Source organism: Mustela erminea, chromosome 3 (assembly GCF_009829155.1).
Source record: "Mustela erminea isolate mMusErm1 chromosome 3, mMusErm1.Pri, whole genome shotgun sequence".
Lineage (NCBI taxonomy): Eukaryota > Metazoa > Chordata > Mammalia > Carnivora > Mustelidae > Mustela > Mustela erminea.
The window spans coordinates 65,006,136-65,019,180 of record NC_045616.1 but is presented as its reverse complement, the minus strand read 5'-3'; the positions used below and the strand labels follow the sequence as shown (position 1 = coordinate 65,019,180).

The 13,045-nt window shown below is 43.8% G+C and overlaps 1 protein-coding gene across 8 annotated transcripts in view; it reads left to right on the top strand.

Moving 5' to 3' along the window:
- ARHGEF28 (Rho guanine nucleotide exchange factor 28) overlaps positions 1 to 13,045 on the top strand; it is a 317,873-nt gene that overhangs the window by 191,912 nt on the left and 112,916 nt on the right. The window contains exon 1 of one of the 8 annotated variants that reach the window (XM_032335980.1): positions 1,205 to 2,573. The exons of the other annotated variants lie outside the window; for them this stretch is intronic. Within the exon in view, the coding sequence (XP_032191871.1) occupies positions 2,489 to 2,573 (85 nt within the window). The 5' untranslated portion in view covers positions 1,205 to 2,488. Of the gene's footprint in view, positions 1 to 1,204; positions 2,574 to 13,045 lie in introns of those variants that run through there. 8 annotated transcript variants of the gene reach the window in all.

Below are 13,045 nucleotides of genomic sequence, written 5' to 3'. Positions count from 1 at the left end.
CATATTTTCAGTCAGGATATTAAATAACATTTACAGATGACCTGTAAAGCTCTTCCATCCATAGATTAAGACTTTTAAGTGTAAATCGTTCATTCATTCATTTCATGCATGCAGTGCCCCTGGTACTTTCCTAAGCTGTAAAGCTGAGAATGAATGGAAACACTCATCTTCAAGACTTTATTTTCCTATAAAGATCCACATGCACTACAACTCTCTGACCTGATGAAAGGATTGACAATAATTTATTCTTAAAAATGTATTTAACTAATTAAGAAAAATATGTAATTATTTTTCAAATAAAAGGCCACAAAGGAGAACGTATGTTAATGTTTATTTTGACTTAGCTGTCATGCTTACAACGGTCTCGTAGTTGGGTTTTGTTATTTGTATGTTATATTTATGTAGCAAACCATATAAAAACACAGGAGTGGTTCATGTCATTCTGATTTTGATGAATTTGAAATGAAGTAGTTTTTCCCCTGCTCCACTGGACCTCTCCCTCTCCACCCAACCAGGCAGGGTTAACTATCAGGGAGCAGATTATGCATCTCTTTTCTGACACAGCATGGCAGGATAAAGTCAACAGTAAAGAAGAATTTTTTTTTTTTAAAGATTTTATTTATTTGACAGACAGAGATCACAAGTAGGCAGAAAGGCAGGCAGAGAGAGAGAGAGGAGGAAGCAGGCTCTCCGCGGAGCGGACAGCCCGATGCGGGGCTCGATCCCAGGACCCTGGGATCATGACCTGAGCCGAAGGCAGAGGCTTTAACCCACTGAGCCACCCAGGCGCCCCAAGAAGAATTTTTTTAAAAGATTTTATTTATTTGAGGTGCACCTGGGTGGCTCAGTCAGTTAAGCATCTGCCTTTGGCTCAGGTCATGATCCCAGAGTTCTGGGATCGAGCCCCATATCAAGCTTCTTGCTAAGCGGGAAACCTGCTTTTCCATCTCCCTTTGTCGCACCCCCTGCTTGTGCTCTCTCTCTCTCTCTCTCTGTGTCAAATAAATAAACAAAATCTTTTAAAAACTATTTGAGAGAGAGAGAGAGAGAGAGAGAGAGTGTTTGTGTGTGTGTGTGTGTGTGTGTGCACATGAGCTGGAGGAGGGACAGGGAGAAGGAGAAGCAGACTTCCCACTGAGCAGGGAGCCAGAAGATTCCAGGACCTGGAGATCACAGGCTGAGCCAAAGGCATTTGATTAATCAACTGAGCCCCCAGGCACCCCTGGAGTAGAGAGGAATGTTCATGAAGGCACATAGTGCTGGGCTTTGGATCTGCAGAGTCATACAGACCCTCATATCGTTTCCACCGTCTCAGTTTATTTGGGTGTCCTGTGAGCTCACAAAAGAAGACACGCTGTTTCCGGCTATCAAGAGTACTAAGTAAATGCTTAAGGAGAGACTCCGCTCTGAGACCTGGGGTGTGCTTTTTTTCTGCCAGAGATCTTGGCTGCTGTGCTTGAGCTTCTGCGTGTGCCTGTGGAGAGCAGGGAAGTAAGAGTGGCCCAGTCCAGGGGGCGGTGGCCATGGGCTTCTCCTGACTGCTGATTACCAGAGGGTTCTTCATGTGGACTGGGGTCCAAGTAAGAACTCTTGGTTTGTGGTAATTTAGTCACTAGCTCTGTTGAGAAGGACTGCGGGTTTAGAGCCAAGCTCCTCGGGTACCCAAATCCTTACGATTGACAGCCAGATTTGGTGACGATTGAAGCAAAATGCCCCAGTTGTGCTGAAAAGGAGTAGATGACTTCTTGTGTATTTAATGAGCATAATTCTCTGAAATACTTAAAGCTTCCAACTACTTGAGCTTTAAAGGGATGGAGAGACTAGACTGTGGAAGGAATTATACAAGCTGTTTCGACCCTAGCATCTGAAAAGTTGCCTGTACTGTCAGTCCTGTAAAAGAAGTGATTTCACTGGAAAACTCCCCACCCTGAATACGCTGGCTTTTACTTGTCAGTGTCCTGAGGTTTCTGGCTGTCCCCACTTGGAACCCTCAGCCTTGATGTCCCTGTGCAGGATGGCTTTTCGGAGACCATTCTCTAGCTCCAGAACAAAGCATGTGCCTGCATTTGGAGGCTTTTCTTGAAGGCCAGGCAGCTCTCTTTGAATTCACAGTTACCTTCCTTCTTCGTTTCCATTTCCAGCCAGGAGAAGAGGGGAGTTAATGATTCATGTGCTCCCAGTGACCTTTTGAATAACAGGACTGTGATGTACCAGTGCGACTCTCAGCTGCCTCTCTCTCTCTCTTTTTACTTCCCTAGTTTGGCTTTAATATTTACAGCCTCCTTCTCCGTCTACATGCCTGGACGCCTGAAGGAAGCAAAACATTTATTGCCTCTCCCTCCCCGTGTGCGGGAGCTTTTCACCCAGCCCCATTCCTTCCTTTGACATCACACGGGAGACTCGGGAGACTCGCCTCCTGGCTGGGGACGCCCCCGAGTTCTTCCTGAGTCTCCACTGTTGAATCTATCGATTGAAGCAAAACAAAAAGATGGATTCTGACTCCGACTCCCCTTTTAACTACTCATGGCCTTCCTTCCCGAAAATGAAGATTCGGCGGAGGGCATCCAAGCAAGGTAGATCCCGGGATCTTTTATTTTGTTTCCCTCTGAGCCAAGCCCAGGGAGCTTTGTCTTCTTACCTTTCTTTTCCTTGTCGCTTTGCCAGACTGTTTTCTGATGAAGTGCAAGTTTACACATGTATTGTATAAAACTCTCAGACTCTAAAAATTCTTTGCGGAGAGGCTCCGGAGGTAAACCTGCTTGTTCTCCGGTTCCTTTCACTTTGAGTCTGCCTTTGTGCTGTATTGTACACGTGCAGTTCTCTTTAAAAAAGGAGGGGGGTTCAGTACAAGGGAAATGTTGCAGATTCACTTTGTGGGGAGTTACCTTGGCAATGGAGAGTCCTGTTGACTCTGAGATCTATGTACATATTCGATACACCCCCCCACCCCCCACCCCTGTCTCTGCTGCTTTTGTGTTTTGGAGCGGGTGTTAATTTTTTTAAAAAAAAATTCTTTACCCAAGCAGATTGTTCCATTTTAGACTATTGATTTTATAGTTGCTCCAAGGAAGGGATTTTAAGAAAGTAATTTCAACAAAAAAACCCGTGTATCTCCAGGGGATTTAGTCTTATATTAAAAAGTTTATTAGTAATTACCAAGTACGCAAAAGGCTTTACTGCCAAAGGAAAAAGTCATTTATTTGTGGCCTGTTTAATAATACAGTGTGTGGATGCCACTCATTCCCCCCTTACAAATTCATTCTTGCCATCCAGGCCTTAGAAATCAAGGAGCGAGCTGGTGCCCTCGGTCTCCGCTTCCCCATCCTCTTGCCTTCTGAAGTTCACAAAAACAAGAAAGTCAGGGACCCATCTGTTCATTATCATGTGTAGGGAGTTATGCGGTTGTTTTTAATTCAAGGAAGAAGGAACATTTTCATGAACTTGAAGGCAGAAGGGGGATGTTTCTGGAAGTGGGCTGTCTCTAGCTTTATCCTTATGGAGCAGAATTCTCTATTCACCAGAACAGCATGACCTATTGAATTACTCCCAGCTTTTTGATGAGAAAAATGGAGGCTGGCAGTTGTCAACGTACCTGGTTTGCCTCAAGGGTCTTTTTTTTTCCCTTCTAAAATTAAATAGAGGGGTGTGTGTGTGTGTGTGTGTGTGTCTGTGTGTGTGTGTGCTGTGTTTGCGTGTTTGCTCTTTGGCTAGAATCAAGGTAATCCCCAGGAATAAGATTGGTTACACATCCAGGGGTCATAGAAATCCTCAACCTGAACAAATTCCCTATGCTGCTCTGCTATCATCCTTGAAATTCTATTACTGGGGACTTAAAAATGTTGCCCAACATTCCACTTTTCTGTTGTGGGTTTTTTCCTTTTTTACAGATTTTATTTATTTATTTATTTTTGAGAGAGAGAGAGAGAGAGATAGCAAAGAGTGAGCATGAGCCAGGAGGAGAGAAAGAAGCAGACTTCCCCTGAGCCGGGATCCTGACACGGGGCTTGATTCCAGGACCCTGAGATCATGACCTGAGCCAAAGGCAGACACTTAACTAACCGAGCTCCCCCCCCCACTCCAGGCGTCCTTCTGTTCTTGTGTTTTAAAACCTAGTTTCTTCTTCGGGTGAAGGGGCCATGATAAATGCAGCTTACCATTAAATGGTTCAGGAGGAAAAACTTTATGGAACAGAGAACATGAGCATATGCATGTAAAAGCAAGCTCAGACACATACAGAAAATGGAGTCAAATGTTAACAATAGGTAAATCTGGGGAAAGGTGATACCTTGGTGTTCTTTATGCCCTTCTTCTATTTTTTCTGGAGGTTTGAAATTATTTCCAAATAATGTTTTTTAAAAACTTCTAAATTCTGAAAGTGGGGGGGATACACTACGTCGTTAATTATTGGGGCCAAATATTCTGGTACAGTGGGAACAGCTGGAAGGCAGGTTGCTGCTCCGTAAGTCTGAAGTCTTCATGCTCATTCTCACTCGTTTCAGTTTGGGAAATGATCTTCGTATGTTTTGTCCCTGGCAGACTGACTGGATGTCTATGTCATTGGGGGCCTGCCTCATCTAACAACTTGGGGAGAGGTGGGGTTAATGATTAGGAGAGCATTGGAGGAGCTCGGGAGTCCAGTGGTTTTGTAGGGAGTGCGTTAGTCATGCTCTCCTTTGAAATCTGAACTGGGAGCACAGCCAGTTTGAGCTACAGCAAGAAGTCATAACATAAACTCAATTCAAGTGAAAGCAGGTACTTGGGATTTGAAAATAATTAACTATTGCAGCTAATAAACAAACGATAAGTGGAAATAACGTTGGTAGGAGAGAATTGGGAATTGTCTGAGTCCCCCATTTCCTTTTTTGCTAGATGATGATGGCCTAGTTGTGAAGAGTGGGTTTGGTGGTGCTGCCCTCTTGGCTAGGCAGGGTCCCAGAACTGTGGACCTCAGGGATGACCTGGGCTACCTGCCTCACGTTCTAGAGGAGTGTGATGAGTCTGAAGAGGTGAAGTGATGGGGAAGTGTTCATGTGTTCAACAGGCATTTCCAGAATGGCAAGCGTTGTCCTAGAGGGTGGGGTGAAGTGGTGAACCAGACAGATACTGTCCCTGCTTATAGGGATGTTAGCACTAAGAATGGATCCCACATCTCATAGGATTCAGACATGCTGCCTCTGTATAGTGGAAGAAGCACCAAGAAACTGGATTTTTCAGCCCAGTGGCCTGTGTGTGCTGGAACTGTGGTCTCCATTCTCTTATAAGAAGATCTGTTGATTTTTGTCAGTCTTTAAAACCTAGGTGGTTTGTATATCATGCTCATTCTTCTAGTTAGCACCGATGTCATTCTTACAAGGTAAGTTCTGGTCACTCGGGAAATCAGGAAGGAGGTTTTGAAGCCTTGGATTTTCTGCCTTATTAGCTAAACCTCTCATATTTTGTTGGAAACATTCTCTTTTATTCACAATATGCTTTCTCTTTCCTGATCCCCCTTGTTAGTATTCTCTTTTAATACTCCATCCTGTTCTTGTTATTGCTGCTCTTTGATAGACATACATACACAGACTCACTCCTGGCTTGTTTAAAGAGATGTGAAAATAGAGGGAGTTGGGTAAAAAGGGGAAACTAGATTAGCAGAAACCCACCAATACTGACATCAACTAAAAGGTGAATCTAGTGTTTTCTCATCCTCCTCCCATCAGAATGGAAGAGAAAATCATTAACTTAGAAACCGTGCCTTTGGAAGTGACCATGTCTAGAAGGGAATGTGATATAAGCAGAGGGTGAAAGTGTTTTAAACCAGGCTCCTTCAGAAATATCTTGGGATTCTCGAAAGTTGCCCCTTGTCATTCCTCAGGACAGGCTGTACTGGAAACCTTGTGGTTAATGATTGGAGTGGGCTAGTATCCATGACCGTTCTGCTTCAGAGACTCCAGGAATGCCTGGACTTTTGTTTTGTTGGTTTCAGTAGGAGATTGAACCAAGAAAATTAATGTTTATAAATCAAGGATTAAAAAGTGCAGGGATTGGACCTTACCTAAGTTAGCCATAATTAGTCTTCGATCTATAAAATGCATTCTTTAATATTAATCATTAGGACCTAGTGCCTTTCATACACTTAGGCAACTGCTGTCCCTCTTGCCTACTCCAGCTTGCATCCTGTGCCTCTCTTATGACATAAAGCGTGGAAGAGGGCCTTTCCCCGTCATGTGCTGGTGCAAAACCAGTCTGCAGTTGATGAAGGAGGCTGGGCTTCACAGAAAGCTTTATAACCTTGGAGGGCTTAGGAAGTACCACATCTTGTCCATAGTCAAAGTAAGATTTTTGTGGTGCTTTATTAGCCATCATAGCCACTGATTACCAAGCTGTGGTAGGCTCTTTAAATTGAGGGTGTATGGTTCTTAAAATATCTCTGTAAGATAGATAATTCCCCTGTCTCATAAGCGAGGCAAGTGAAATTCAGCGAGTTTTAAAGTGATTCCTATGACCATGCCAGGAAATCAAGGACCAGTTACCATGGTGCAATAAGGAAGGAAAATGAATAAATGAGTGACATCCAACTAAAGTGTTTTTCATATGAGTTAGGTCATAAAAGGTGTGTATGTTAGAGGGATGTGGTTGTCAGTTTCATTTGTTAGTTGAGAGCTCTGAGGCCCAAGAGTAGGGAGGTTGAGTGATCCAAGATAAAGGCCAATAAATGAAGAGCCAGTCCTATAACCAGGCATTGACTTTCGTTCTTCCCAGTATGTTGTACCACCTCTTAGTAGAGGGAAGGGATAATGAACTTCACTGGGTAGCTACTTATGTTTGAAGGGTGCCACTTTGTCTCACCATTCTAGCTTCTCCCTCTCTTCTGAGTCTATGACTAGGAAAAGAGGTGGCGGTGAAAACTCTGGAGGAGGAAAGTGGTAGATTCCTCTGTCTTGATAGACTCATATGCCTAGGTATATAGCCCTGCTTCACATCATCCCTTGGGTAGGAAGAGATGGACAGATGTGTGCAGCGCTGGGTCGTTGACCGAGAAGAGGAAGAGGCAGGATGAATTGAGAAAAGGATGGCATGAGAGAGCTTTCAGTATGTTTTGGAAGGTTCACAGTTTTGTCACAGAAAGATCAAGTTAGAGGACTTGAGCTTGCTGGGGACGGAGATGAGAATCATCAGACCACTGTGTTGGCCTTTTCTGGATGCTCATTTAGGAGGGCAGGTACATAGTCTAAAAAATAATTCCCGGACACAGTGCATATTTAAAGTATGATGACATTTCAGAAGGTTGAATAATAATTTTCAAAGGTGAATTACTTTTATTTCATGGCCTTACTTGTTCTCTGCTGTGTTTTCCCTTCTTTCTTTCATGAAGTTTCACTGGACCCACAGGTAGAGTTTCATGTGCATGTGTGTGTTCAGTTCCAGAATTCCCCCAAAGGATGCCTGAACACCGCAGGGGTAATAAGCCACTACAGAAATCCTTATTGAGGAAGAGAAACGTTTTCTTAAAGGTGACATAACCTGCCAAGATTTTGTTGGCTCACAATGAAGACAGTGTTTACCTTGAGAATAGGGCAGTTTCATCTCTGACTCTGCCTGGAAACCTACTTTGGTCAGCAGGGGAAAGGAAGTGGATGACAAGCCCCTTGCCAAACAACATAGCTGTATACTCCTCAGGGCTCCCTTTAGTTCAACAAATGCTTAGCCAGATCCGTGAAACTGATTTTTTTTTTTCTTGGCTAGCTTAAATTCCTGGACAAGATGTATTTCTGCATTAACCGCTATAATGGAAGGAAGGCACTATTCCACGTATCCCGTGTTCAGGGCCTCTTCCCTACCACTTCAGTCTGGGGCAAGAACCAATAGTTGTTTATTCAGATATATTAAGCCAGAAAGTAATGAATCCCATAGGAGAAGTCAGGAAGAATTGCTGTTGAGGTTCAAGGTGAAGCAAAGAATGTCAGCTTGAAAGGGATGCCATTTTAATAGCCTGTGGTGAACTGGTGGGGTTTTAATAGGCAGGTGGTCCCTCCAAGCAAATGGGGCAGAGTTAGGAATACATAGAATGTATTAAAATGATGGAAAATAGCCCGGGCTCATACACTCTTGACTTACGGGGTTGTGGAAATCTAGAGAGGTACCAAATACTGCATTGACCTAGATGATTATTGTTGTGTGCCTACTAGCCTCCTGCCCTTTGCTGAACAGCATTCAGATTATTTAGAGAGGGTGCCCTGTACTGCTCTGGCCATGGGTCCCAGTGATGCTGCCACCTTCTCACGTGACCTTGCCTGCTTGGGTGCCATGGGTTGGGCGTCTCTCTCAGGTTGGGGCCAATCATAGCATCCCTCCTTGGCCAGTCAGAGTCTGGCCTTGGGATTTTTGAGATTGGAGTTTGGGAGGACATGTCTCCCTTCATGAATGGTGGTGCTGAAAGGCAGGAGTGGAAGCCATTCACTGGGAGAGAGCAGTCTGTGGTAGGAGGAAAAGCTACAAACATATGAAGAGAGAAGTACTTGTAGGGTAGGGTCCTGCGAAAGCCCCGGCCCTTGTTCTGTTCCTGAGGTCCTGTTGCTGTCCAGGTGACTCACTCTCAAGGCTTGGGTGTTAAATTCCTGTGCTTCTGTGACATGTCCTCACACGCTTTCAGTAAGTCTTCTCTCTCCCCCTTTTATTTTTATTTTAGCAAATTCAGGTGCCTATTGCTCTCATTTCTGACAAGAAATCTTCACTCATCCTATAAGGTGCAGCTTGAAGGTGTTTTTTGTTTTGTTTTGTTTTCTGCAAGACTTCCCTTCATGCCCTGAGTTCATCATTCTCTTTCTTAAAAAATTTTTAAACTTATTTTTCTTTATCATGATAAGTATTACTCCTTAATCCCCATCCCTTATTTCTCCCATGCCCTCCACACCTCCCCTGTGCTAACCATCAGTTTGTTCTTTATAGTTGGGAGTTGGTTTCTTTAGTTGTCTCTCTCTCTTTTTTGTTCCTTTGCTCATTTGTTTTGTCTTTTGAGTTTCACATATGACTAAGATCATATGGTCTTTGTCTTGCTCTGACCAACTTATTTTGCTGAGGATTTTACTCTCTAGCTCCATCCATATTGTTTCAAATGTCAAGATTTCAGTCAATACTCCCTTGTATAAATATACCACATCTTTTTATCCACTCATCAGCCAGTAGACACTTGGGCTGCTTCCATCCTTGAGCTCTTGTAAATAATGCTGCGGGAAATAGACGTGTGCACCTGAGTTCATCATTCTATTCTTGGTGCCTCTCTGGCTTTTGCATCTTTTTATAATCACTGTCTCATTAGTGCATCACAGCAAATATTTAGTGTCTCACCCTAAGACCCTGAATTCTTTGAAGACAGAGCCTAGGTAACCTATTTTCACACCTCTATTGGCTGGATCGCAGAAGGCAAGCAGTAAATATTGTAAGTGTATTGTGGTCCAAGTTTACTCATAGTACACTCACATATTTACTGATTTTTGTCTTTTTTTAAAAATTTTTGTTCATAATAGATCTGCTCTTTCTTACAAAGTCCTATACTCCAAGCAGTGGGGAGAAGAAAGGGTGTATTTTAGTCTAATGCATTAAACTTGGTCTGATGCAGTAGTCAAAACCATTATTTTTGGTAACTGTTCAGTCTCTTTAAGTAAAATATCCAGTTTGTCCCATGTCTTCTTGTTCCTCCTCTTTCTGGCCTACCGGTTACAGAATGTGATTTTCTGGTGAGGGTAGGGGGCAGTTGGTGGTGGATAGGAAGAGGCCTCATCTTTGAGTATCCTGTGGGGCCTCCAGGTGTCTGCTGCAGATCTGTAGGCCTGGGCTCTTCCCTGAGACATGAGTATTTTGTTTTGGGGTATTATGACTTGTGACCCACATCCGTCAATTGGATCCTCTCCCTGGTATTCATCTGAATTTCTCCTGGCAATTTCTCCTTCACTGACTTGGCTTCACCCTTGTTATACTATAGAAAACTTGGAACCTATTTCCCAGACTTCTGGCTCAGACAGTTTTCTAAAAATATCTGCTACAGGGTCCTTCCCTTGGGACCATGGCAGGCTTCATGGTAGGCCACAAGTCCTCCACCATTATTATTATTATGTTTTAAAGATTTTATTTATTTATTTGAAGAGAGAGCCACAGCGAGAGAAGGAACACAAGCAGGGGGAGCGGGAGAGGGGGAAGCAGGCTTCCCGCTGAACAGGGAGCCTGATGCAGGGCTCAATCCCAGGACCCTGGAATTATGACCTGAGCTGAAGGCAGACACTTAATGACTGAGCCACCCAGGCACCCCATAGTCTGCCATTATTATACCTCTCACAAGCCTGTGGGATCTTAGGGATCCATTCTCACCATTCAGGCAACTGGGAGCAGCCCTGGGAAGCTGGCCCTTGCTGGCCCTGTTGCCTGAATTTACTCTCCCACTTAGTGTTCCCTGCTTTGGTTTTCCCCATGATTCTGTGGGGCAGCCTGCAAGGTGGTCTCCTTCAAGCCCCGTGTGAAATCACAAAAAGCCCACCTACCTTCAGAGGAGCTCTGGCCTATCACACTGTCCTGTATGCCCCACCCCCAGCAGGGAAACTACACATCTCATTTCTTTGATCTCTGTTGTCCCTGCCAGTGAAAACTCCTAAGAATCATAACCAGTATCCTATCCAGCTCTCATTCATACTAACCCACCCACAGGTGCCCAGAATTGCTCAGGAGAATGTAACAGGATGCAGGAGAGTTTCCCAACCAGGAGAAACTGAGAATGATCTGAAGGAACATCAGGCATTGCTTGGCTTTTATCCATCTTTCCTTCCTTCCTTTCTTCCTTCCTTCCACATGTTCTTGTTGAGGAAACAAAAAATAAGTGAGAGTTATTTGAAAGTTGGTGAAAGAGTAGATCTTAAAAGTTCTCCTCACAAGGTTGAGGGATGTTAACTAGACTTACAATGATCATTTTGCAGTATATACAAATCTCAAATCATTGTTGCTCACCTGAAACTAATGTCAATTATCCCTCAAAACAAAGTACAACCTTTCGCATAGTTCCTTGTCAATAGTACAACTGAGTTGCTCTTTAGGATATTAAGGGGTGGGGGTAAAAACACGTAGCTCTGGGAATGGGTGCTACAGAATTGGAGCTCCTTGGGACTTTTGAACTGGATTCGATCATTTTTATGTGCCCGTGTGTTCCTAGAAGATTCTGCAGGATATGATTATTATTCATAGGATTCTTTGTGATGACAACCTCCAGGAACATCTTCCTCACCAGTTAGTATGTATGTGTGTATGTGCGTGTGTGTGTGTGCCTGTGCGTGTGTGTGTGTGTGTGTTGTTGCTGTTGTTGTTGTTTCCTACAGTCACCAGAAATGGTCTTGTCAAAGTCTCAACAGTTTCTTTGAGGTCTTTCACTTATATCTTGGTGTTTGTAGAATGTGCCAGTTTTTTCCCCTTCAGCTTGCTCATTGTTCCCCTCTGTAGAGTAACTTGATAGAGGCCTTAGAGAGCTGCATCAAGAAGGAGAGGGATTGCTGAGGCACCTGGCTGGCACAGCCAGAGGAGTGAGCAACTCTTGATCTCAGGGTCGTGAGTTTGAGCCCCATGTTGGGCATAGAGATTAAAAAATAATAATGAAAAAGAAATTAAAAAGGAAAGAAGAAGGGTACCTAGGTGGTTCAGTTGGTTAAGTGTCTGCCTTCAACTGAGGTCATGCTCCTGGGATGGAGCCCCATGTCAGGCTCCCTGCTCAGTGGGGAGTCTGCTTCTCCCCCCGCCCCTCCTCCCACACGTTCTCTTAGTCTCTGTCTTTCTTTCTCTCTCTCAAATAAATAAATAAAATCTTTAACAAAATTTTTAAAAAAGAAAAGAAGGAAAGAAATTGCTGATTAAGTCTAATCACTACCAGTCTATATACAACACATGACTGAACATCTCCTTGATAGCTTGGGGGAAACAGAGGAGGGAAGAAGTTGCTTACATATTTGAGAGTCCTTTTGCACACATAAACCCGTGTCATCTCGAAGGCTACTTTGTGCTACTGTAATTAGGAATGACAACTTGGAAAGATGTGGGAGAAAATTGTTGTTCTCCAAGGACTATGTTTTCTTGCTCTCTTCTCCCTTCCCCACCCCCCACCCCCGTGCCTCTGGTGTATTATGAGCGAAAAGGCTTGTTTTCTTCTTGGATAATATTGATAATTAGGGCTTTTAAAACAGCAGAATAGGGCTTCTTTTAGGATCTGATTTTAGAGTACCAAGTTGTAACTTGTTATTTAGAAGGGATTTTAAGCTGCAGTTCTGAGCGAGAGGGCTAGAAAAACAGCCTTCACATCAGCCTCTGGAATCCCTTCGCTTCTGTCCTTAGCTGTTAACTGTTCACAGAACTCGTTGAGAGGCCTGATCTCACCCCAGGGCTCACTTTCCTTGTACAGGATCCTAGGAGGGTGAGGCAAGTTCTGAGAGTGAATTAGGCATTTGGATCCATGTTAGAACCAGTCTATTTTGGGAGACACAGGTTCCCTGGATTCTCACAGAGGTGTCTTGCTGTACACTTAAATCTTCAGAGTAACTTCAGTTTACACATGACCCACAGGAAATTCCTCGGCTGGGGATAATTTTGGAATTTGGATGGATCCTCTCTATAACCTCCAGTCCAACTCAGAAGAATGAGGCCGAGAGATGTTCCAGGCCAAGACTAATATCAGGAAAATCCTAAGAGAAACTTAGAGGAAGAATAAGCAAGGAGATAAATGACAGTTTACCCCTGAAAACATTCCTTTTCGCTTGTGAGTGTGAGTTTTTTTCATTTCTCCTGGAGCACACCAAGACCATTGGCAGAAAGGACTCTCTGTACGTTTCAGAATTTGGCAAAGGTTCACTTCGATTTTGGAATTTGAGGACGGTGTACTGCAGTGACAAAGGCTGTCTCTGTCAGCACTATGTTCTGGTTCTAACACTTAATAACATCCGTGGGTTAGTCACTCTCACTGGGCCCCCGCGTTCTTGTGTACAAGACGACCATGATAGTGCCTCCTGTGGTTACGGAGAGTAGGGCTGGCAGATGGGCA